This window comes from Typopeltis vanoorti, chromosome 24, assembly GCF_054136105.1.
Source record: "Typopeltis vanoorti isolate ZY-2024b chromosome 24, IOZ_Tvanoo_1.0, whole genome shotgun sequence".
Lineage (NCBI taxonomy): Eukaryota > Metazoa > Arthropoda > Arachnida > Uropygi > Thelyphonidae > Typopeltis > Typopeltis vanoorti.
In genome coordinates this window covers 68,825,055-68,852,069 of record NC_143572.1, presented here as the reverse complement: position 1 = coordinate 68,852,069, position 27,015 = coordinate 68,825,055, and the positions used below count along the sequence as shown (strand labels likewise).

Here is a 27,015-nt window from a genome sequence, read left to right as displayed (position 1 = left end):
ATGACTCACTTAGCTCTCTTACATTTTTCTCTATATTCTTTTAGGTCAGCTAATGACTTATGAATGCCAGCAAAGGTTGGTCGATTGGTAGAGTCTCTGCTACTAATGGCTCACGCAGAAAGTTAAGCAAGTCTGAGTGTGGTTAGTAATTGGAAGGGGTTCAATTGTTTGATGATGCTGACACTCTGCTGAGGATTGCCCATTCTCATAGGGTTAACTTTGGCCTGTAAATTGATGTATGTCAGACCTCTGTGCCCTCGGGGCATGTGGGTATATGACAATGGCAAATGACTTATGAATAAGTCAGTTGTCATTGCTATCCCCAAACCAGGAAAGGATTCAACACATGCAAATAATTATCAACTGATTGCTCTGACCAGCTATCTTTGTAAGATGCTAGTTAATGCCAGACTTCTCTGGTATTTAGAAAGCAATGATCTCTCCAATACACAATGTGGGTTCCATTCAACATCGTTCAACTTTAGACCATTTGGTTCGTTTAGAAACTTGTATAAAAGATGCTACTTGTATTAAAAGACCTCTAGAGAGGATGGGGAGGATTCAGAGTTTACAACTGCATGAGAGTGATGTGTTTTGAATATAAAATACTCTGGAAGTCAGTAAGAGAGTGGGACTGGATTGGATTTTGCCCACGTTTTAAGAGAATATGGTTCTGGGTCTAAAAGGACACCTTCCTGTATTTATTAAAAATTTTCTGTCCAAGTGAACTTTCCAAGTCAGAGTGGGAAGTACACTATCTCGACCATATCATCAAGAACAGGGTGTTCCCCAAGTTTGGGAGAGAGAAAGACAATCGTACCGATTCAGATTTGTCCGATGTAAAAGGGATTTGTGACTTTCTTTGAAAAGGCATTCATATTTATTATTATTATTATTACATCACACCTCCAGGGAGCCAAAAGACTCATCGAGAGAAGGCATCTACTCTACGTCTCACTACTCCACCAACCTGTTTCTGTAGAGAAGACGAGCTTCATCCCACCAGACACTGTGTTTAGCATCAATACTGTGTTGTGCCAGACCAGATTTTTGAGATTTCATGTATTCAATATAATAGTGATGTTCCTTAATTCTTTATTCCACTTCTTCTCCATTGAAGCAGGTTTAAATATGAATGCCTTTTCAAAGAAAGTTGCAAAGCCCTTTTACATTGGCCAAATCTGAATCGGAATGATTGTCTTTCTCTCTCTCTCTCACAAAAGTGTGAGTGATTCTTATCTTATGTAATTACTAAAAATAGTTTTAATAATATTTTAATAATATTATTTATTAATATTAATTTCTAGCACATGGCAACAGTTTTTAATTGGTAAACCACCGACTGCTGTGTGTACCTCGTATTTCCCGTTCGTTTGATTTGCTTGTTTCAATACATTGATGTACTGTTATTTTCAGTACGAAATATCTGTACTTTCATTTCATTAAAGTAAATTACTGTGGTTATCGTGTAATTGTTTAAATTACTAATCACCTGCTTTGATTGATACTTCTGCATGCCTGTTCATCCTCCACATGAAGATTACATGTTCACTCCTACCATCAGAAGCAGAGATGAGATCTCAGTTATAATCATATCCTCTGATGCAAGGACCAAATACAAAACTTTTGAACCTCATGTTCTCTTTTACTGCATGTTGCTTAAGACATTTCTTGTTCATGAATTCCAATAATTTCATCTCCTTTTTACTATATCAGTACTCAGTTTGTTGCTTTGAACTCCAGACCTCTTTTACTAAATAACCATCTACAAAATAATCTAACATTTTACTAGATAATTCAGTAAAATGTTAGATTATTTGCTAAAGTAATTCTCTGGGACCAAACAATCTCCACACTTACATGATCTACTATCATCTTAATCCAATAGCTGGATATCCTTCAGTGACCTCTCTCCAAAACTTATTATTATTATCATATGAGCACCTCTGTGGAGTCTGAAGACTCATCGCGGGAGACCCGATCTATCCACACAATTTACCATACCTCTCCTTGAACCCATTAACAGAAAAAGCACTCACAACTATTCAAATTAAGTGGATATTGAATCCGACATTATTTCAAAGTTGAATAGAGAAACTACAAAAGTTTTGTGCAGAATATAGAAACTATAAAAGTTTCGGCAGATCCAAGCATAAGCAAATCTTTCATGACAGGGAAATTTGTGGTAAAGGTGGAGTAAGCTCTGATCACTTTCCTGTATTTCCAATAATGTAAAACACATCTCCTTGCAGACAAATATCATGCTTTACATTATGGGGGGGGTCACTACCTAGACCGGTTTCAACCTTTGTTAAGGTCTCATCAGTGGATCGGTAGACCCAGATGTAAATACCCAGGTTGAAGTGATGCAGAAGTTATACTTGACCATACAAGTTGCCAAAAGGTGTCACATCACAAAAGGCACCAAGAATTACTGAAATAAAGGGCCAAAAGTGTTTTTGAGTAAATTGAGTGCTAAATTGTTTCTCTGAATACGAGTGTACTTCAGTGGTTGTTTTTTGGAAGTTAGTTGCTGTCGCAATATAATATATTTTGGTACCGTCGGAATCGAACGCGTAACGGTGGAAGACAAAACGAAGCTAAGTTACTGTATTTAGTTATATTTCATTTTATTTAATTATATTTAGTACTTAAATGTTCTGATGTTTGTACTTTTTTTTCCTCTTATTTATTAATTGAATAATTATTAAAGATTACGCTACTCGGCAGTAAGGAATGATGGTGGATTCAGCAGCAGTCGCAAGTGGCGTAACGCCAAATCCTCCGCCATTTAAGAACTCAGTTATTAGCAATATCATAAGGGACTTTGTGGCATGCAGTACTTGCGGCATGTATGCGTCTCGGGAATTACATATGTGACTTGTTAAAGAGAGTGGAGAGCGTATGTGCGCAAAATGCAGGCAGTTGGAGGAAATAAGTACATTAGATATATCAATATCCAACTTTGTTGCTCCAGGAACGGGGAATGAATGTTAGGAAGACAAGTAGTATGATAGGAGAGAATGAGAAAATAATAGTTGATAGTGTGGAAGGTGTGAGTGACTGTGAAAGTTTAGGAGATGGTTTTGTTTGGGAGAGTGAATTTAGATTAAGAGTGACTGACCTGCAGAGGGAGATAGATGAGTTGAAAGAGGAGGTGGAATGTCTTGTGAATGAGAGCAGAAGTATGAAAGATAAGATTAGGAGAATGGAAGAGATAAATACAAGGCGAATCAGGGTAGGAGGGAGAGAGAATTTAGGGAGTATGAGTGAGAGGTATGGGGATGCTAGAAGAGGAGAGAATGGAAACAGTAGAAAAGAGGGAATGAGAGAGAGGTATGGGAATGCTAGCAGACGAGAGGATGGAAACAGTAGGAGAGAGAGATATGGAAGTGCTAGAAGAGGAGAGAATGGAAACGGTAGGAGAGATGGAATGAAAGAGAGGTATGGGAATGCTAGAAGACGAGAGGATGGAAACAGTAGTAGGAGAGACAGAATGAGAGAGGGATATGGAAGTGCTAGAAGTGGAGAAAATGGAAACAGTAGGAGAGAGGGAATGAGAGAGATGTATGGGAGTGCTAGAAGAGGAGAGAATGGAAACAGTAGAAGAGAGAGAGGTATGGGAATGAAAGAAGAGGAGAGAATGGAAACAATAGGAGCGAGGGAATGGTAAGAGGTATAATGTATGGCGACTCAATGATCCGTGGTGTTCAAGATAGGATGCGTGAGGAGTGTTTGCCAGGAGGAACAATAGAAAGGGTGGCTATGGCAATTAAGAGAGGTGAAAGGGTGGATGAGATGATTGTGATGGTAGGAACGAATGACTTGAGTGGTAATGTAAGTCGGGCAGCGAGAGATATGAGATTTTTGCTTGAGACTGTACGGAAGAAGACAGAGAGAGGAAAAATAGTGTGCGTGTTGCCTAGGTATGATAATGATGAGCTGAGCAGAAGAGCGGTGATATTGAATGGCATAATAGCGAGAATATGTGACAAGAGAGGACTGGTATATGTGGATGCTTGGAGTGTGTTTGAGGAAAGAGAGGAATTGTATGCGAGAGACCATTTACATTTGAATGAGGAAGGACGTAGGCATCTAGAAAGATTGCTGTTCTGAATGAGTCATTGGGTCCCAGGGAGGATGATAGCAGGGGTGGCCTCTTGTGGGAATGAATACTTGGGAGAAGGGAGACAATGTCAGGTAACACTGAGCCCAGTGGAGTCTAGAAGGGATAATGCTGGGTATAGAAAAAATGGCATTTATATGCTTTATACTAATGCCAGGAGAATCCGGAATAAGGGAGAGGAATTGGTGGTGCAGATAGCATCAGCCTGGCCAAAAATTATTGCAATCACTGAGACGTGGTTGACAGAAGGGGATATAACAACAGGAATAGAAGTCGCTGGGTATAGCATTTTTCGTCAGGATAGGAGGGGAAAGCGTGGTGGTGGGGTACTGCTTATGATAAGTGATGACCTATGTCCTCTAAGAGTGGAGAATTTGGAAGGAAGTGAGACAAATGATTTTGAGAGCGTATGGTGTGAGGTAGAGGTAGGCAAGACAGGATATTTAGTGGGGTGTTGCTACAGACCCAGGAGCACAGAGGATGGGGACCAGGAGATGTTTAGACAGCTAAGTTTGGCAAGTGCAAGAAGAATGATTGTTATGGGAGATTTTAACTTCAGTAGTATAAATTGGAGAGAGGAAGATGCATGTAGCAATAGGAGAATGGAATTTCTAGAATTCTTGAGGGACAAATGTCTTAGGCAACATGTAACAGAGGGAACAAGAGGTTCAAAAGTTTTGGATTTGGTTATAGCATCAGAAGAGTTGATAATAACTGAGTTGACGTCTCTCCCACCAGTTGGAGAGAGTGACCATATGGTGTTGACTTGGAAAATGAATAGGCATGCAGGAGTATCAAAGAGACGGGAACTTATGTGGAATTATAAGGCAGGTGATTATAATAGTCTTAGACGTCAACTTCGGGAAGTTTCATGGAGGGAGGAATTGGAAGGCCGGGATATCACCAGTGCGTGGGAAATTGTGAAAGAATATTTGTTATCAGCAATGGTAAGTTGTATACCACGAGTGAAGAAGAGGACGCAATTTGGAGTAAAGTGGATGACAAACAATATTAAACAGGAATTGCATGTGAAAAAGAGGCTATGGAAGAGATATAAGGAGACAGATGAAGAGAGATGCATGAGGAATATAAGACACAGGCTAGAAGAGTGACTAGTGTGGTAAGGAAAGCGAAACTGGAATATGAGAGGAGATTGGCCTTAAGATCCAAAGAAAATCCTAGGGAATTTTTTAGCTATGTGGCCAGTAGGAGGAGAAATGACTGTGGAAGAATGATATTGTGGGATAAAAATGGGAATAGAGTGACTGATGCAGAGGACATAGTGGAATTGTTCAATGAACACTTTATTGGAGTATTTCATCCTAGAGGAGTCAGTTTTAATGCTAGAGGGATAGGACTGGTTCGAGGTCTGGAGGTACAGGAGGAGAGTGTGTTTCAGATACTGAGTACTCTGGATGTCAGTAAAGCTGGTGCACTGGATGGTATTTCACCACGAGTTTTGAAAGAATGTGCTATGGAATTGACAGTGCCTTTAACGTGGCTTTTCAATGAAAGTCTGGCTTTGGCAAAGGTGCCCAGGGAATGGAAGGAAGGTATGATAGTGCCATTGCATAAGGGTGGTAACAGACTGGAAGTGTCTAATTATAGGCCAGTCTGTGTGTCATCAGTAGTTATTAAGATCTTGGAGAAAGTAGTGAGGGACGGTATACAGCATTGGGCAGATGAGGGTAATGTTATCTGTGAGAATCAACATGGATTTGTGAAAGGGCGCTCTTGTTTTAGCAATATGCTAGCCTTTTATAATAAAGTTACAAGAACATTAGATGAGGGAAAGGCATATACTGCAATTTTCTTAGACTTGGCGAAGGCATTTGACAGGGTGCCACATGATAAGCTGATATTTAAGTTGCAGCACCTGGGTCTGGATGTCAGATTGGTCAACTGGATTCAGGATTGGCTCTCTGATAGGTATCAGAGAGTTGTGTATGGCGGAGCAGTTTCCAGGAGGCAGAGGGTTACAAGTGAGGTCCCACAGGGCTCAGTACTAGGACCTATATTGTTTAACCTTTATGTCAGTGACATAGCCAGTGGATTGCAGGGTGATATTCAGTTGTTTGCAAATGATGCGAAGCTGGGAAGGATTATTAGTAATAGTGCAGATGTGGTAGCCCTGCAAGAGGATTTGAATAAGCTAGATAGATGGGCAAATGAATGGGGGGTGTCAGTTTAATGCAGCAAAATGTAAGGTCTTGAGGTTTGGGAAACATCGATGGGATGCTGCATACTCTATGGGAGGAGTTATACTGGAGGAAGTAGGGGAGACAAGAGATCTGGGGTTGATGATTGATAGAAACCTGAAGTTTAGGGGACATATTGCAAAGGTGGTGAAGGTAACACAGAGGATTGCTGCTATTATGAGAAGGACACTGACCTGTAGAGGGTTATCATTCCGTTGTATAAGTCTCTGATCAGACCACACTTGGACTATTGTTCTCAGATTTGGTCCCCAGGATTTGAAGGGGATAAATTAACTGTGGAAAGGATACAAAGACGGATGACAAAGATGGTTTCAGGACTGTACAAGGATAGTTATGAGGATCGGCTGAGAGAATGTGGACTGCAGAGTTTGGTGAATAGAAGAAGGAGAGGTGATATGATTGAGAATTGTAAACTGTTGAGAGGTGGTTGCAGGGTTGACACTGGGGAGTTCTTTCGCTTGGTTGATCAGCGGGAAGGAGTGATGACAAGAGGCCTTCCCTGGAAGTTACGAAAGGAAACTGTGAGCAAGAGGGTAAGGAGTGGTTTCTTTGTGTGGAGGGTGGTTGAGCCGTGGAATGCATTGCCTGATGGTGTGGTGGGAGTGAGAATGGTCAGTGAGTTTAAAGAGTGGTATGATAGACTTTGTGTTTCTCAGGGGGGGGGACCTCCCCTCGATGAGTCTTGACAGACTTTATGTCATAGGAAGGACCTCCCTCGAGAGTCTTTTGACTCCTTGGAGGCCTGAATAATAATAATAATAATAAAAGGCTTCACTTCAGCAATGCAAAATTATTCAATTAAGTGGATATTGAATCCAACATTATTTCAAAGCCGAATAGAGGAAACTATAAGAGTTTCATATCGAATATAGAAACCATAAACATTTCGATGGATCCAAGCATAAGCAAACCTTTCATGACAGGAGCAACTCGTGGCAAAGGTGGAGTAAGCTCTGCTCACTTTCCTTAGTATTTCCCATAATGTAAAGCACATCTCCCTGTGGATATGTGTGATGCTATACATTATGGGGGAGGTGGAGGTCACTACCTAGACCAATTTCGACCTTTGTTGAGGTCTCATCAGTGGATAGGTAAATCCAGATGTAAATACCCAGGTTGAAGTGATGCAGAAGTTATACTTTACCATACAAGTTGCCAAAAAGTGTCACAGTGATCAGAGCTTACTCCACCTTTACCATGAGTTGCCCCTGTCATGAAAGGTTCGCTTACGCTTGGATCCGCCGAAACTTTTATAGTTTCTGTATTTGACACGAAACTCTTGTAGTTTCTCTATTTGGCTTTGAAATAATGTTGGATTCAATATCCATTTAATTTGAATAATTTTGAATCGCTGAAGTGAAGCCTTTTGGCACTTTATTTCAGCACTCACAACTGACTGTGGCAACCCATTCCAACCACTCTCCAAGCAAAAAAATCTAGTCTTGAAATCACTACTGACCACACCTTTATTCAACTTCCAGGGATGACCCCTTGTTCTGGTCCCTCTAGTCAAATGCTGAAACATTTCCCCTGCATCTATCCTATAAAACCCTTTAAGCAACTTAAACGTTTTTATCATATCAGCTCTTTTTCTCCTATCAACCAACTTCTGAAATCCACACATGTTCAATCTAATCCTCATAGGGCACATTCCACAGGCCAGCTTTGTCACTTGCCTCTGAACCTCTCCATTAATTCCTCATCCCCAAGAAACCCAGGGGACCAGACTTCAGCAGAGCAATCAAGATGTGAGCATATCAAGGCTTTATAAAGAGGAATTACAACTTCCTTATCTCTACTTGTTAATGTGTTCTTTACTAGCCAAATAATCTTATATGCTACCTTAGCAATCTTAGTAATATGTCCTTTAAACTTTAACTCTCTGTAAACCGCCACCACTAAATCTCTTTCCTGGAGTACAGTGCCATCAATGTGATAAACAGCTTGTAATCTATTTATCCCAAAGTGCATAGCTTTACATTTCTCAACATTAAACTGACACCCATTAACTTTTGCCCATACTGAAGACAACACAAAGGCTTCTGGGAATGATGCAGAGCACACTAACGTGTAAAAGTAGGGAGATTCTTGTTCCGTTGTATAAGGCTTTGATTAGGCCACACATGGACTATTGTGCTCAGATTTGGTCACCGGGTTTTCAGAAGGATGAAGAGATGTTGGAAAGGGTCCAAAGGCAACTGACTAAGGTAGTTTCGGACCTCTGGAATGTTGAGTATGAGGAAAGATTGAGAAAATGTAATTTGCAGTCTGGTGGAGAGGAGGAAGAAGGGAGATATGATAGAGACCTGCAAGTTGGTAAGGGGATGTTATAAGATCAATGCTGGAGAAGTTCTACACAAAATAGTGGGAGATCGGGGCAGAACCAAAGGTCACACCTGGAAACTGTATAAAGAGGGTGTGATTGGGGAGTGAGAGGCAGGTTTTTATCATGCAGAGTTGTGAATGATTGGAATGCCTTGCCTGAGAGTGTAGTGTCTGCAAGGAGTTTGAGTGTGTTTAAGACACGGTATGATGAGCTGTGTGTGTGTGATAAAAGGACCTCCCAGATGAGTCTTTGACTCCACGAGGTCTTGGGGTAATAATAATAATAATACTAACAGTCTATTTAAATCTTCCTAATTTTCCTAGCCTATTACTCTACCTAATTTCGCATCATCAGCAAATAACTGAATATTTTCTTTCAGGTTATTTCCTATATCATTTATGCACAAATTAAACAGCAATGGTCCCAGCACTTAAACTACCACTAGTCACCTGTTTTTACCTCGATTCTGCCCCTCCATATACCACGTTTATAAATTTCTCCAGCAGCCACCCTCTTATCCACTTAACCAGTGTCATGTCCATCTCTATTTGTTCTAATTTGCATATACACTTTATCATTCCAAACTTGAGGAATTGTGCTTGAGGTATAGATTTGAGGAATTTGTGGATAAGGGAAATGGCTACACCATAATACTGCTGGACTTTGCAGAATCCTCTCAAAACTATTTCATGTATACCACATGGAAAACTATTAGAAAAGTCGATACAAATGGGAATGGATATGAAGTTAGTAGCATTGATTGAGGGGGGGGGGGGGCTGACAGACACCAGAGAGTAATATATGGTCAAATGGAATCTGACTAGTGGAGTATCTCAGGATCCAGTACTGAGGTTACTATTCTTTAATTTATATATCAATGATATAGGGAAAGATTTAAGGGAAAGGGGGAGTTCAGTTATTCACTAATGATGCAGAACTGAGGAGAGCAATAATTGATAAAGATGATGTGGATATCCTGCAGAGTGATTTAAATAAATTATAATTGTGGGCAATGGTTGATGATTGTCAATTTAATGTTGCAAAATGTAAGGTTATGCACTTTGGGATGAAAAGATTGCATACTGAGTATCACTGATGAGGCTAGGGACATGGGACTAATGCTGGACAGAGAGTATATTGCAGATATTTCAGAGAGCATATTGCAAAAGTTGGTAAAATAGCTCATATAATTACTTGGATGTTGAAAACACACTAACAAGTAAAGATAGAAAAGTTATTATCCCTCTTTATAAGGCTATGGTTTGGCCACATCTATCTTAACTGCTGTGCACAGATTTGGCCACCAGGGTTTCTTGGGGATAGGGAGGATTCAGAGATGAGTGAATAAACTGAGGACAGGTCTGTGAAATGTTTCTTATGAGGATAGGTCAAAGGTGTGTGGGTGGGTGACAAAGTTTAGTAGATAGGCAGAAAAAAGGGGATACAATAGAGAGAGACTTATAAGATATTAAAGGGGTTTTATAAAATTGACACAAAGAAAATTTTTCAATATATGACAAATAGTCAGAGAACTAGGGGTCATCCGCAGAAGTTGTGTAAATGTGTGGTTAGTAAGGGTAGGCGAACTACATTTTTTGCATGGAGAGTAATGAATGAGTGGAATGGATTACCAGAATTAGTTGTGAGTTCCCTGACAGTGAATGCATTTAAGGAGAAGTATGATTGGTTTTGTATTTATGATAGTTAGCTTGATTCTCCAGACTCCTTGGAGATACCATATAATAATCATAATAATAAACGTATAAACACTTGCATCCACCCACAAGCAATTTATATAGTATAACTTTTATCATGTACTCTGAAATGGTGCCAATTCTGAAACTAGAATTCTACATCATTCTTCTCGTAGAAAGGCTTATGCTTTGGTTGCACATGATTATTAAATAACTTAAGGAATTCACAATGTATGGTGGTATATAAATTAAAATAAACTTTAATATGTACTTCCTATATTTCGGTAGTGTCACGTTGCCATCTTCATGGGAACATAAGATTAAGAAACGTGCACGCAGGCACTAAGAACAGCAAATGAGGTAGAAGTGAGGAAACTATTGTCTTTCCTAAAGTCCTGATGGTGCCCCCTAGTGGGCTATATTACTTATTCTTGGCCGTTGGGCTGAAATTCTCAAGATGTACGTCTCCCAAATTTGGAGCATTCTCATGCATCCAAATTTGTTGAGGTTTGGCATGTTTCTTAGGGCTGAAGATGATTCCATGAATAGTCTTTCAAATTTATACTTGCTGCAGTGTATTACTGTAGCTTTCTTCCACTGTTTTCTGTGGCGTGTATCCAGAGCATGGTCTGCAAGCCCAGAGTGGCTGTAATGGTGAAACCGGATGTAGTCCTTGTGTTCCGAAATTCTGATATTCGTTGACCTGCCTGTTTGGCCAAAGTATGACAGCTTACAGCTGCAAGGGATCTGGTATACACCAGATAGGTGTAGGGGAAGTGGCTGGTCTTTAGTGGAGCAGATAAGGGATGCCAATTTTCTATATGATCTGTAACAAGAGGTCAGGTCATGTTTATTCAGGATTTTGGTAATTTTTCCGAGGTGCCTCAGATGTAGGGAATGGTAGAGTAATCTTTCTTGTGAAGGGGGGGGGCTGTGGTTTACTGATTTTAGTATTTTTTGGGGGGGTTGTAGCCATTGGCTGAGAAAGTATTAAGGATGAGATTTAGTTCAGTAGTTAGAGCATTGTCATTTGAATAGATTAGTTTAGCCCTGTTGTATAGTGTCTTAATAACTCCGTATTGTTGTGAGGGGGGGGGGGATTGTTGGCGAATGTACCTGCCTGTATGGGTAGGTTTTCTATAAACTGAGAAACCAAGGTTCGATCAGGCTGGCAGGTGACTAATGTCTAGAAAAGGGAGGCTGTTATTTTCCTCTTTTTCCAGGGTGAACTTGATTCTGGGGTGTTGGTTGTTTAAGTGCATTAAGAAGGAAAAGAGTGTATCGGAGCCATGTGGCCAAATAGCAAACACATCATCAACGTAGCAAAGCCATATGGTAGGTTTTTGTGGGGCAGATTTTAAGGCTTTCTCTTCAAGTCTCCATAAAGAAGTTGACCAAGGGTGAGGAGAGTGGTGAACCCATGGCTGTCCCCCTCTATCTGTTTGTAGAATTTTCCCTGCCAAATTTCTGGTACTCTCTACTATGAGAAAAGGATATTATCATCACAGTTACCTACTATATCTAGAAAATTTTAATATGTTGATTATATGCCATTTTTAGGTAGCAGTTCTGAGGACAAGGGCATGGCTGCTGATTAATAGCTGTACATTTTTATATGCATGCACTTGTGCATTAAATATAATATAAAACATGTTACCCATATTCTCAAATATTACATTAATAATAATTGGTCTATTTTTTTTATCAGCCCCATCTACCTTACAGTATGAAGAATGTGATAGTAGGGATGTCAATACAGAAGCCAAATACATATATACTGGTTTTGTAACTCCTAATCATGTTCAGTACTGGGCTATGTATCCAGAATATTTCCTAAAAAGTTTTGGTTATGAATTTATTGTAAGTATATCTGTGAATTAGATTTTTGTTATATTTCAACATAACATTTAATATCATATATCATAATGAAATTACTTTTTCATATTACACAGTGCAGTGATTAGTATGGTAAGAAGTATAAAAATGAGAATGGTGTTATAAAAATTTTATTAATGGTTCCATCTAAAACACATGATTTAAAAGATTGATTGTTCCTTGATTGGTGTGTACATTGTCATTATCAATATTCACTATATTAAAAAATGTTATGAGAGCTAAAGCTTAAGTATATTTGTTTATGGTGATAATTGTCTATCTTGATAAAGAATCACTAAAAGATAATGAACATCCTGGACCATTAAAAACAGTTCATACACTAGAATTAATTGAAAAAGTTGAGGAAATTGTAACCAATGATGTGCAAATGCAATACTCAGAATGATTTCAGGAGATCTATATATTAATAAGAAAATAATTCTTCAAATAATTACTTAAGATTTGAAGAAAACAAAGGTTTGCACACAGTTTCTTCTGCTTGCATTAGACATTGATCAAAGAGAAGAGCAAGTTAACTGAACACTGTAGAGAATTGAAACATCTGAAAGAAATCAAACTTCCTGAATGCAACTATTGTCTTCATTACATTCCAGGGATGACCTCTGGTTCTCCTCTGATCCTCCTCCTGTCCGCCAAACTCTGAAAATTACATCTTCTCAATCTTTTCTCATACTCCACATTCCAGAGGTTGGAAACTACCTTAGTCAGTCTCCTCTGGACCCTCTCCAACATCTTTTCATTCTTCTGAAAACCAGTTGAACAAATCTGGGCACAATAGTCAATGTGTGGCCTAATCAAAGCCTTATACAATGGAATAAGAATCTCCCTACGTCTGCACATCAGTGTCCTCTGCATCATTCCCAGAAGCCTTTGTGTTGTCTTCACAATTTTGGCTATGTGTGCCCTAAATTTCAGATCCTTATCCACTATCAGCCCCAGATCTCTTATTTCTTCCACTTCCATCAATATATCCTCACCAAGCATTAATTCTGCATCCCATCTTTGTTTTCCGAATTTTAAAACCTTACATTTTGCAACATTGAACTCACATCCCCATATACATGCCTAATCACTCAATTTATCCAAGTCTTCTTGCAAGGCCACAACATCTTCACTACTCTTTATGGTTCGTCCCAACTTTGCATCATCTGCAAACAACTGATTATCTCCATCCAAATCTTCGCCAGTATCATTAATATACAAGTTAAACAGCAATGGCCCTAAAACAGCCCCTGAGGGACACCACTAGTAACTTTCCTTTTCCTGGATATCACTCCCCCATACTCTTCTTTAACATCTTTGATGATTGAGAATTACCCTCCCTTTTTTAATTGTACAAACAGCTGCTTGACTTTTGATGGAAAAAAATTGGATTAGTTTGATATGTTTAACATTTATACCTTGCTCCTGTAGAGCAGTTTTTCCCAGAATGTGGTACGTTACCTTCCAAAGGGTATGTGGAAGGTCTTTAGGCAGTAGGAGGCACTTTTTTTTTTAATTTTGATTACCAGTTTTTTATATTTTTGTCACACTCAAATTATACAAAAGTATAATTTGAGTGTGACAAATTTTGCAAATAAGCACAGGTCTATTTCAATAACTAAAATACCTAAAGGAAATTATCTTGGCATGTATCAGCTGAACTCTGTTAGAGTGTGTCTGGTTGATGGAATGATCATGTTCAAACCAAGTAGTTTGAACTGTTTGCATTAAATGTTTAAATTCAGATAGTTCAAACAACATGGTTTGAACTCTCCACTAAATTTTCAAATTATTGACATCTTAAATTGGAATGATCCTCAGCAATTGTTTCACCATCTGTACGTGCATCTATACATGTTTATAGTGTTTGTGTCACCAGCTGTATTCTTGATGGAGCCCCCATCTACAGCTTAAAACAAGAAATATATTCCCAGATTTCACCAAACTAATTTTTTCTCAACAGAAACAATTTCATTAATTTCATTAAACTTATTATTATTATTATCATCATCATCATCCCCCAGACCTCCATGGAGTCAAAGACTCATTGTGGAGTCCCTCTAGCATACACCATACACACAATTCATCATTACTATGGCTTAAATACATTCATATTCTCTGCAGACACCACACTCTCAGGCAATGCATTCCAGTCAGTCACCAGTCTTTGTGCAGAAATCCTGCTTCTCTCTCTTTTGCTCACATCCTCCTTATACACCTTTTGGGGATGACTTTTTGTTCTCTCCCAAACTTCTACCATTATATGAAAAAACCTAATCAACAATAAGACCTCCTTACCAAGTTATAAGTTTCTATCATATCACCTCTCCTCCTCCTATCCACTAGCCTATGTAAACTGTATCTTCTCAACCTTTCCTCATACTCAACATTCTAGAAACCAGAAACCACCTTGATCAATTGCCTCTGGATCCATTGCAATATCTCTTCATTCTTTTAAAAACTAGTTGACCAAATCTCTGCACAATAGTCCATATGGACCAGAATTTACTTACTTCTACAAGTCAATGTTCTCCTCATCATTGTCAGAATTCCTTGTGCTATCCTCACAATTTTAGTAATGTGTCCTATAAATTTTAGTTCCCTATCTACCATCACAGTCAGATCTTTTATTTCCTCCACCTCCTCCAATAAATCCTCACCATGTATACTACATCCCATCTTTGTTTTCCAAATTTTAAAACCTTACACTTTGCAACATTCAACTTAAACTCCCATTCATTTGCTTAGTCTATTCAAGTTCTCTTCTAAAGCCACAGTATTAAAGCCAAAACATCTGCTCTACTCCTCATAGTTCTTCTCAACTTTGTATTATCTGAAAACAACTGAATATCCCCATTCAAATCTTCTCCAATATCATTAAAACATAGGTTAAACACTAATAGCCCTAAAACACATTACTAGTTACTTTCCTCTTCTGGGATATTGCTCCACTATATACAACTTACTGATAAATCTCCAATCCAGTGTACTAATCTAATATATAACCCCATCCATTCTAGTTTAACTCTCAGCTTATTGTGTGGCAGTCTATCAAAAGCCTTTGCAAAATCTAAGTATACTACTGTGCATTCATCTTCTTTGTCCAATGCACCTGTAACCTTGTATAAGCAGATTTGCTAAAGGAAGGTAATGTTTTAGTAATCTGCTTATTTCAAAAAGAATGTCACTGTTGTCAAACAAATTCTGGATGATAATAATAAATTTACTTTAATCCTTTATCCAAGTGTGAGCAAACAAAGTTTGCGCCTGAAAATATCTTCAGGATTGGGGTAAGGTAGTACAACACCGGGCAACTCGTAGCAAAGGTGGACCAAGCTAACATCACTCCTATCTCAATATCTCCCATAATGCAAAACACATCTCCTTGCAGATATGTATAATGTTATGCATTAAGGGAAGGGCCACTACCCAGACTAGTTTCGACCTTTATTGAAGTCTCTTCAATGGGAGCCAGGCCCAGAAGTGGAGATACCAGGCAGAAGCAATGGCGAGGTCATCTTTACCTATTGCAGTTGCCAAACGGTGTGCCACTTTTTTATTAAATTACTCTGGATTTAGAGAAAGATGTTGAAAGTTTATTTTTCACTTGGTTAGACTATAATAAATGTAGTTTAATCCTTTATCCAAGTGTGAGCAAACAAAGTTTGCACCTGAAAATATCTTCAGGACTGGTAGGTAAAGATGACCTCGGCATTGCTTCTGCCTGGTATCTCCACTTCTGGGCCTGGCTCCCACTGAAGAGATCTCAATAAAGGTCGAAACTAGTCTGGATAGTGGCCCTTCCCTTAATGCATAACATTATACATATCTGCAAGGAGATGTGTTTTGCATTATGGGAGATATTGATATAGGAGTGATGTTAGCTTGGTCCACCTTTGCTATGAGTTGTCCGGTGTTGTACTACCTTACCCCAGTCCTGAAGATATTTTCAGGCACAAACTTTGTTTGCTCACACTTGGATAAAGGATTAAACTAAATTTATTATAGTCTAACCAAGTGAAAAATAAACTTTCAACATCAGCAATACTCCTGATAATTCTACTTAAATGTGCATCATCAGCAAACATTTGAAGATCCACATGAAATATCATTAACAAATGAGTTAAACAGCAAGGACACACAGATTGGCCTATAATTTGAAGCTTGAGTTCTGTCATCCCTCTTATGAAGCAGTACAATCTCACCTTCATTATATGAAGGTGAGATTGTAATATGAATCCACTCCTTTGGATTCGTATTACAAGAGTATGTCAAGGCAGATGTCAACTCCTTGGCACATTCCCTCAAAACACACACAATGATATGTCATCAAGTCTCACAGCTTTATTAACATCAGCTTTTCTCGATTCCCCACATGCCTCTTGTTCACTCACTAGTCTCTGATCACCGATCCAAAAGTAGGGAAATTTATATTTATACTGCGCCACCCTATTCTTAGATTAGTCTATATAAATAGTAGGATCAGTTCTAAATTAAGTTAACAGTCATCTCATTAGGCCGAATCATCTATTATCATTTTTACTTGGGGTTCCCGCAAGATTCGAATATTTATGAACGGTGCAATAATAAGGAATTCAGGCAAACACAATATTTAGATCAACAAAATAAAACATTTAATATATGATATGGTTAACAAATACAAGAACTCTATTTTAAAATGGAACTATACAATTAACTTAACACTTCTCCTTAGGTCACTGATGCTAATTCAATGTTCTAACTTTCATATACTATTCACAGTCTCAAAAACACAAATCTTCTTATCTCAAGTTAATATAACAATTTCACATCTTATTCAGTCTTCACAAATCTATCAGCTCAATGTTTATATTCACAGCAGGCAATAAACTACGTAAGCTATATTCCAAGCAAATATATTCCCGGACCTTGAGCATCGGAGATATATTACAGTTAATGCTAGAATAGAGAAACTTATACAACTACTCTTACCAGACAAATTCTTCAATACATCAAATTATTGAGAGAGCACTTATGAATTAACTTAATTAACATTAGCGGAACACACATAACAAATATTCTCCATAGTTTAAACTGTATTACTGTAAGTCGCACTTCACTATTCCAAACAACAGTAATTAGGTACTAATATCTTTTCCTGTTCACTTTTCTCCAAGTAACCAATATAACCTTTTCCTAGGGCAACATAGAATTTAATCGTAATCCAGATTAACTGGAACTAGTCAGAATTTTCGCATTGACTGTCCAGTTTCCTTTTATCTGATTACGGCATCAACCTTTCTTCATAACAACAGCAGTTTTCGCTTATAACATTAAACTTTATGTTTCACTTCTTATAGGTTCACTTCCGAACACTATACTCATAAATTTCTGCCCTGAGGATTATATAATCTTGGTTCCGCAAAACTCTCTCCTCCTTCTTAATAATAATTCTTCTCTTCCTTTCTATCTTATCTCTGACCTTCCCTCTTCTTTTCCTTTCTCTCTCTATATCTCTCTCTATATGACCTTCACTCCCACCTTACGTTCGAACGCCACGCTCTACTCCACTCGTGGTTGTTTACGCGTGCGTCTCCATGACAACAGACTGCACGTAAACATTTCGCTAATGTAATGTATGGTCTAATATTATTCATGAGTGATTACATAACATTAAATATTTCACAAATAAAAACAACAGAATATTTAAGCTACTTCTTTAACTTTTTGATTACGTATACAGTTAAATATAAATTAACACTTTACGTTACACCATATATATTTAGTTACACAAAATTCTAAACATATTATTATTTTATAAGTTAATAGCAGGTCAGATTTTTAGTAAATATTTAATTAGTAATTCTTAATTAAGGAATAATAAACAATTTTATATAAACCATGATTAATATTTAATAAGCAATGTTAAATGTGAATGAAAAATAATAAATTACATAACATAGCTTCATTCACAATTTAACACATATTAATTTAGCAATTTCTTATAAATTTCAAGGTGTTGAACATGAATATGACAATGAAAGTGCAAAATTGGCTATGGTTTGTGAGAGATCTGCAATAGGTTCTTATTTCACAGAGCAATATGGACTTATCACATATACTGGTAAATGTCTGCTTCTATGTCCGATGTCGCCTTGTCTATCGCTTGTTTATTATAATCAAAGTAATAATAATAAATTATAAAATAGTAATGAAATTGTTATTGGAGGGTTCCAGTAACAATTTCTTTACTATTTTATAATTATATATATATATATATAATGTCAAAGTATATGTCCAAACCACTTATCCCTTCTAATTTTGATCGATTTTATTAGATTTCTTATTTCTTTTATCTCTCTCAGGACTTGTTGGTTTGATTTTTTTTCTGTCCATTTTATTTTGTTCATGCGACGCCAGCACCACATTTCAAAAGCCTCCAATCTTCTCTGCCTAGAATCCAGGTTTCACATCCATGCAGTGCAATGCTCCATATTGTACATATAATTCGACAAGATGGACTTGTGTAAAGAATAACTGAAGGCAAAATAGAGGGGAAAAGAAGAAGAGGCAGACCAAGGAAAAGCTTTCTTGACCAAGTCAAAGACAGGACGGGTTTGAGGAGTTACCAGGAGGTTAAGAAGAAAGCCAATGACAGAGCGGAATGGAGGATATTGCTGCTGAGCTACCAGTCCCAAGACTGATGCAACTGATGATGATATATATATGATATATTTATAATATATAAACATATATATATATATATTTATTTATCATCATCATCATCATGCATATCAAGGATTTAGGCCTAGCATGGCCTGTTACGGCCTTAGAAGTCATTGTTGAATCGTTTAAGAGGACGTCCTGTTTTTTTTTTTCCCTAATGGCTTGTACTTTAAGGCTTGTTTTGGTAATCTTTCTGTTTTCATTCTTTGAACGTGTTCCATCCATTTATGTTTATATTTTTAAATTTTTTCTATTACTGGTTCTTGGCTTAATTCTTTCATAATTTCTTCATTTCTTTTGTGATCAAATAGGGCATACTTTGCAGTTTTTCTTATAAACTTCATTTCTGCTGTTGTTAATCTTTGTTTGTCCTTTTGTTTTATTGTCCAGATTTCGCTTCCATACATTAAGACTGGTAGGGCTAATGTATTGTATACTTTTAGCCTGGTTTGTTTTTGAACTAGGGTTGGTTTAAATATAGAGTTAATTACACCTGTTATTTTTAAATATTTTGCAATTTTTACGTTTATATCTTTTTCATTTTCATATGTCTGTTCTAAGATCTTTTTATCTATTACTATTTTAGTTCTTGCTGGATCTTGTCCTTTAAAGGCCATAGTTTTTGATTTTTCTGTTGATATTATCATACCATAATCTTTGGCTATCTAATTTAGATCTAAAATAGCTTTCTGTAAATTATCTTCAGAATTTGTAATTATTATTTGACCGTCGGCAAAGAGGAGAGTGTTTAAGTTTACTGTAGGAGAAAGTTTAATTCCTTGATGTAAATTTTTATTCCATATTTCATTTAAGTAGATATTAAAAAGAGTTGCTGAGAGGGGACATCCCTGTCAGACCCCTTGGTTTATCTCTCTTGTATATGATAGCTCATGATTTAATCTTATTTGTATTTGATTATTTTCATATATACTTGTGACAGCTTTTAGGATATTATTGGGTATTTGTCTTTCTTTTAATATGTTAAATAATATGCTTCTTTTAACTTTATCAAATGCTTTTTCAAAGTCAATATGTGTTTCTAAATTGTATTCTCTTCTTTTCCCTATTATTAATTTTAGGCAAAAGGCCAGGTTTATACATCATCGTCCTTTTCTAAATCCATTCTGTACTTCTAAAATAAAGTTTTCGGAATATTTCATTAGTTTGTTATTTAAGATTCTGCTATATATTTTATAACAGGAATTTAGTATACTGATACCTCTATAGTTTTTAGGGTCATCTCTAACTTTTTTAAAGATAGGAATCACAATTGCTTTTTTCCATTCTATTGGGGGGATACCAGTTGAATAAATTTTATTTAAAAATAATAAGAGTCTTTCTTTGAATCTTGTTCCATCCAAATCTTCACCAATGTCATTAATATACAAGTTAAATGGTAATGGCCCTAAAACAGACCCCTGAGGCATTCCACTAGTGACTTTCCTTTTCCTGGATATTGCACCCCCATACACAACTTGTTGATACCTATCAGATAGCCAGTCTCCAATCCAATGCACTAATCTAATATCCAACCCCATCTGCTCTAGTTTGACTGTCAACTTATCATGAGGTACTCTATCAAAAGCTTTTGCGAAATCCAAGTATATTACTGTGTATCCTTCTCCTCTGTCCAAGGAAGCAGTCACTTTATTGTAATAAGTAAGTAGATTACTAAAACATGACCTCCCTTTAGCAAATCCATGCTGTCCATCAAAGATTATATCATTGTTGTCAACCCAACTCTGGATCCTAGTTCTCACAAGCTTCTCCAACAACTTAACCACAACACCTGACACACAGATAGGCCTATAGTTTGATGCTTGAGTTCGATCACCTCCTTTATGAAGTGGCACAATCTTGCCCTCCTTCCATTCTTTAGGGACTTGACCAAGTGCAAGACTCGTATTAAAAAAATATGTCAAGGCAGGTGTCAACTCTCTGGCACATTCCGTCAGAATACGCGGTGATATATTATCAAGTCCCACAGCCTTATTTACATCTAGTTTACTCAACTCCCCAAACACCTCTTGCTCACTTACAGTCAGTCTCTCCTCCCCATCATCAACTGCTCTTAATCTCTCCATGAAGTCACATTCACAAGATTGAAAGATCTTTATGAACTGTTCATTAAGTATCTCCACCACACATTCTGTAACAGCTGTCTTTATACCATTTCCTCCGATCAATGTCATCCTTCCATAATCATTCTTTCTTTTGCTGGCTACATATCGAAAGAATTCCCTAGGATTCTTTTTAGCTTCATTAGCTAACTGCTGTTCATACCTCTCTTTAGCTATAATAAATTTAGTTTAATCCTTTAACATCTTTCAACATCTTTCTCTTTAGCTACTCTCACCAACCAAGTCACCCTCCTTGCCTGGTCTTTGTAGACCTCATGAAATTGGTTACTTCCACTTCTCTTATGCTGCCTCCACAATGCCCTTTTTCTCTGTATTGCATGCTTAATCTCTTTATTCATCCATCTCACACCTACGTTATTTAACCTTCTCACCCATGGTATACATTTAGACATTGCATCTACTAAATATTTTTTGAAAATCCCCCAAGCTGCATTGATCTCTTTTCCAGCTAACTCCTCATTCCATGCTACACCTGCAAGCTGTCTCCTGAGCTCTTCATAATCACCCCCCTTGTAGTTCCACATATACCCTTTTTTCACAGGGGTCCTTGCACTGCTGGCAACCACCCAAGTAATCACCTCATGGTCACTTTCACCAATTGGTGGATGATTTGACACCTCATTTATAATTACATCCTGTGATGAGATAACCAAATCCAAGACCCTCAATATTTGTGTGCCCTCTGTTACATACTGTCTGAGGTAGTTATCCCTCAAAAACTCAAGAAACTCATTTTCTTTACTTCCAGTTGCTATCTCATCATTCCATTCTATATTGCCATAATTAAAATCACCCATAATGATCACCCTTTTCTTATTTGCTTAGCTAATTTGATTATACATTTCACTATCACCACCATCCACATTACCAGGTCTATAACAACATCCCACCAAGTATTTGATTCTATTCACCTCTATCTCACACCATACTGCCTCAAAACCACTGGCCCCATTTCTTTCTTGCATCTCTACCTTGTATGGACATAACTCTTTCTCTATCATCAATAGCACTCCCCCCTCCCTTTTTACCCCTTCTATCTTCACGAAACACATCATACCTTTCCATCTCTATTCCTGTCAGGATGTCATCCTCATCTAACCATGTCTCACTTATTTCGACAATCTCTGGGTGCACAGATGCAATTAGTGCAACCATTTCATCCGCCTTGTTTCTTATACTTCTAGCATTGGTATACAAACACAACAACTCATTTCTGGATCTACAGCTAGTTCCACTGATACCACTCACTCGATGTGATCTCTCCATGCTGGACTGGGGCAATTTCCCTTTCTGCTTCTTCATTTTAGAACCCTTTGCAATTCTATCTGTTTCCTTTTGATCCCTGATCATCCCATTACTTTCCTGCCTACACATGCTCTCACCTCCTCTTGGAGCATCCACCTTTCTCACGCTGTGTATCCCTGTCCACCCTGAGCCTCCCCGTTTCCCTGCTCCTCTTGCACACCCATTCTCTCATTTTCTATACTCATACCACTCACTTCCCCATTCATTTCCACTCCTTCAATCTCTCCTGTCTTACTCTCCTGCTCTTCCACATCACTCCCCTCTCGATCTGATTCATTCTTTCTATTCACTTCTCCACTTTCCAGCAGCAGTCTCTCCAAGCGACTCACACCATAACCACTCAAATGCAGTCCATTGCTCCCATACAGCTCACTTCGTCCCTCAAACTCATTCCACACATTAACAAACTGTACTCCCATCTCCTCACACATTTCAGCCAGAATATCATTCATAATCCTTGCTCTCTGCCTGATTTCACCACAATCATACCTAGGCAACACACTGACTACCCTTCTTGTCACACTATTCTCCTTTATCTTTCCAAGCAGTCTCCTGACATTCATTTTGACATGCTCTTTGTTCTCTCTCAAATCATTTGTACCAATTAATACAATTAACTCTTTTGCTCGTTTCCGCCTCATATTAAATGCCCCAATCACTCTACTCATTTTACCGCCTGGAAAACATACCTTGTGCATTTTATCCTCTAGCACACCTTTAATAATGGAGTCACCATACAACGCCACTCACTCATCTTTTGTTAACTCTTTCATGCCATCATGATTTATTTTAATAGTTTTGACCTGAATTCTCTTAATTTCATTCTGCATCCATTTCATTTCTTGCTTCATGCAATCCAATTCACCTTCCGAACCTCGCGACACATTCTATCATTAAATCTTTCTAACTTTCTAACTCTCGACCCCCTCTTCTCACTTTCCCTCTCATTCATCCTTCTTTGTTTCCGTACTTTCAGTCCAACATATGTCCAACTTTCATTATCATTCTTCTCACTTTCACTCTCACATATCTTTCTTTGTTTCCATACTTTCGGACTAACATGTGTCCAACTTTCGGTATCATTCTTCTCACTTTTACTGTCATTCATCTTTCTTTGGTTTAGTACTTTCGTTTCAACATGCATCCAACTTTTGCCATCAGTCATTCTTTTTTCGCTGTCATTCATTCTTTTGATATTTTTTACTTGCGATTTCTGCATCACGCCATTTCTACTTTCATTCGTTCTCTCAATTTCGTTTCTTTCCTCCTCACTTTCATCCCTTTTAACATCCGTTACGGTTGTCAAATCGCTCTTTTTCTTTTTTTTTGATTTTTTAACATTTTTTCTTCTGTCTTTCTCACCATCCTTCTCTTTCAAACGTGCACTCGCGACACAATCGGTACTAGCACTTTCTGTCATCACCTTCATATTCGCATTCATCAATTCCTCGTTCAGGTCACATTTCGCACACACCCTTCTTCCATCCGCACTAACCATCCACAAATCATTTATGTAATCAAAGGAATACATATAACAGACCTCACACTTAACGAACCGAAATCCAAATTAAAATCATGGAATGACAATGCCGCCGCCATTTTTTTTTTTTTTTCTCTGCAGGTTACTCGGTCTAATATTTAAGTTTTCGTATTAATTTAAGCAAGAAAAAAAACCCCACACTAATAATATCGGTAGCGTACAACGTTTACATCCGCTCTTACTTAAACAATTACGCATATATACTTAATTATTCCTAGTAAAACTTATCTAAATCAGGAGCTCTTCGAAACACGTCCATAGCGCTTGACCCACTAGCGCCCTCTTCAATGTTAAGCCATTTTATTTCTTCAATATTAAGCCATTCTATTTCTATTTCTTCATTTTGTTTTATTTTATCAAGATATTGGTTAATTCTTTGTTCATATAGCCATTGTGCATTCCTGTCATTCAATAGTCTAGTTTTATAAACAAATGTTTCAATTTTCTTTCTGTTCTTGTTACTTGTAGCCATTTAGGTGGTAATCTTAATTTTATTTTAACAAGGAAGTGGTCACTGCTTATTTCATATCCTCTGTGAACTCTAACATCTAGTGAAAATTTTGATGTCATTTAATATAAAGTAATCTAATATTGATTTCCATCATCCTCTTGCTGCCCAAGTATATTTATGTATGTCTTTATGTTTATAGAAGGAATTCATTATTTTTAGGTTATTATAAACTACAAAGTCAGTCAATTTTTTACCATTCCTGTTTAGAGTATGTTCTCCATGTATTCCTATATTATTATTAATTTTCGTGTTTCCAATTCTTGCATTTAAGTCTCCTGCTAAAATTACATAATTATTTTTATTTATTTTATTATATATGTTTTGCAGCTGATTATAAAAATCAATATTATCCTGTTCTCTTCCTTCTTCTGGGGCATATAAACCAATTATTGTTAAATAGCCTCTATCTATTTTTATTCTAGCTTCTATCATTCTTCATTCCATAATTTATAATGTTTTAACTGTTTTGAAAGGGAGTTATGAATCCAAATCATGACTACTGTGTGTGCTCTTTGGTCTCTGTCGACTCCACTGTATATCACATTAAAATTTTTGGTTCTCATAGTTCCTTTTAATTTCTTTTTTGTTTTACTGATATTTTAAAATTTCTTTCATTTAATAGTTGGTTTAATTCTATATCTTTATATGCTATTTTTGTTTTACCTTTTCCATTCCAGGGTCGTTTCCCATAGATTCAATCTGATTATCTTTTTCTGTCAGCTTACAAGTAGAATTATGTTCTCCATGTAAGGGGACTAGCCTGACAATGGAATAGTTCGGTGGTAGGGCTGCTACCTTAAGGTTTCTGAACTAGCCTTCTTCCAAATTTAAACCCATACGAGGAATAGAGTATATTGAAGGGGAAAAGAGTAGATTATAGAAGAATTATACTAAGGTTTATAGAGAGGGCATAGTTGTAAGGCCAGAAAAGATCCCATGGCCCTCGAGTACTCTAATAGCATAAGGGTCATAAAATAAGAAGATTTGGCTGATAAGGCCTTATAGGAAAGATTAAAGTAAGTGGATCTTCCTCAAAGTAGAAGAAGAAGAGGATAGATCCAGCTAGGGGTCCATGGGAGTGCTGTTTCTCTTACAATCAAGATGATTGGCCCAGTTGGTCCACGAGTCCTTATTCACTATATTCGGACCATCCCCACCATACATGCATGCACACGCACACACATGGTAGGCTCCCCTATCCGCCACCCAGGGGACGTGCTCTCTAGGGGTTACAGGGTCCCCCCGATTTATTTATTTATAATTTTTTTAATTACACACACACACACACACTATTTTACAAAAGGATTTTGGATACCTAGTTGTGGTCAAAAAATGCATTTTAATTACATTTCTAGTACTAAGTGAGACCACCTTTGGCCTGAATGACAACTACCTTAAGTGCATGCTTTCAACCAATTTCTGATATGTTGCAACAGGAATATTTTTCTATTCCTTGCACAAAGCTTCCCCCCCCCCCATTGCTGATGCTGGCCTCTGTGGTCCTGAGCCAATTTGGCATTCTAATTCAGTCCAAAGATGTTTAATAGGGATGAAGTATGGTCTCTGAGCAGGCTGGCCCAGCACATTAACATTGCTTTCTGGTAACCAGTCTCGGACATGCAGTGTACCATGGCATAGAGAATTGTCATGCTGAAACATGCAAGGGCCACTGCCAAAGTGCTTCCACATAAAGTTGTCCAGGATGTGCCTTTACGTGCCTCCATAGTGCAATTGGAAGAACGGCGGTACATTGCGCCCTTCGATTGGAATAGGCCTAAGTTCGATTCTTGTCATGATGGGAGAAATCTTTACATGGACTTTTTCAACTGAAGGTGAGTTAGCCGATCTCATATGGGGGTAGCAGGGTTTTTTCTCCCTTTAACTCGGATTTTTCATCCTGCATACAGACAAATTGGCCCTTCAGAACACGCAATTTACAGACAAAAAATACTAGTTGTGGTGGTGGGCAGTAGATGCCGTTGATGGAGATGATTAGTAGTAGAGGTTTGGTGTAGTGATGGAGACAGTTTTAGGTGTCCTCCTGCGATGAGTCTTTGGACTCCTTGGAGGCATCACGAATAATAATAATAATATCCAGGTACCCATCAGATCCCCATGTCATGGTTTTGGGCACATCCACCAATGAACCAAGCCCCATCCAACTGAAATCCTCGTACTATTATCGTGCCTCAACCAAACTTGACAGTTGGAATGATGCAGTCCTGCCAGAACTGTTTCCCAAGTAATCTCTAGATCTCAATACGACCATGAGAGTGAAACATTTGGAAGTGTGATTCATCGCTCCACAGAACCCTTTTCCAATCTTCTGGTCCAGGAAGAATGTGAAAGCACCAGTCCAAAGTTTAAGCGATTTCAAAGTGATTGTGAGACGCTTGAGGACAACAAAAAGCCAGGCCATCCAAAAACTGAACTGAGCAAAGTTAACATCCAAAAAGTGCATGATTTCATCAAAGAAAACCCGAAATCGTCCATGAGATTGATTGAAGCTGAATTCGGGATTCCAAAATCAACCGTGCACAACATTTTGACCGAGAGTTTGGGTTCGTAAA

The 27,015-nt window shown here is 37.7% G+C and overlaps 1 protein-coding gene across 1 annotated transcript in view; it reads left to right on the top strand.

The window, feature by feature from the left end:
• LOC150093385 (uncharacterized) overlaps positions 1–27,015 on the top strand; it is a 334,426-nt gene that overhangs the window by 250,292 nt on the left and 57,119 nt on the right. The window contains exon 14 of the mRNA XM_090414082.1: positions 12,074–12,225. Coding sequence (XP_090270208.1) covers positions 12,074–12,225 — 152 coding nt within the window. The remainder of the gene's footprint in view (positions 1–12,073; positions 12,226–27,015) is intronic.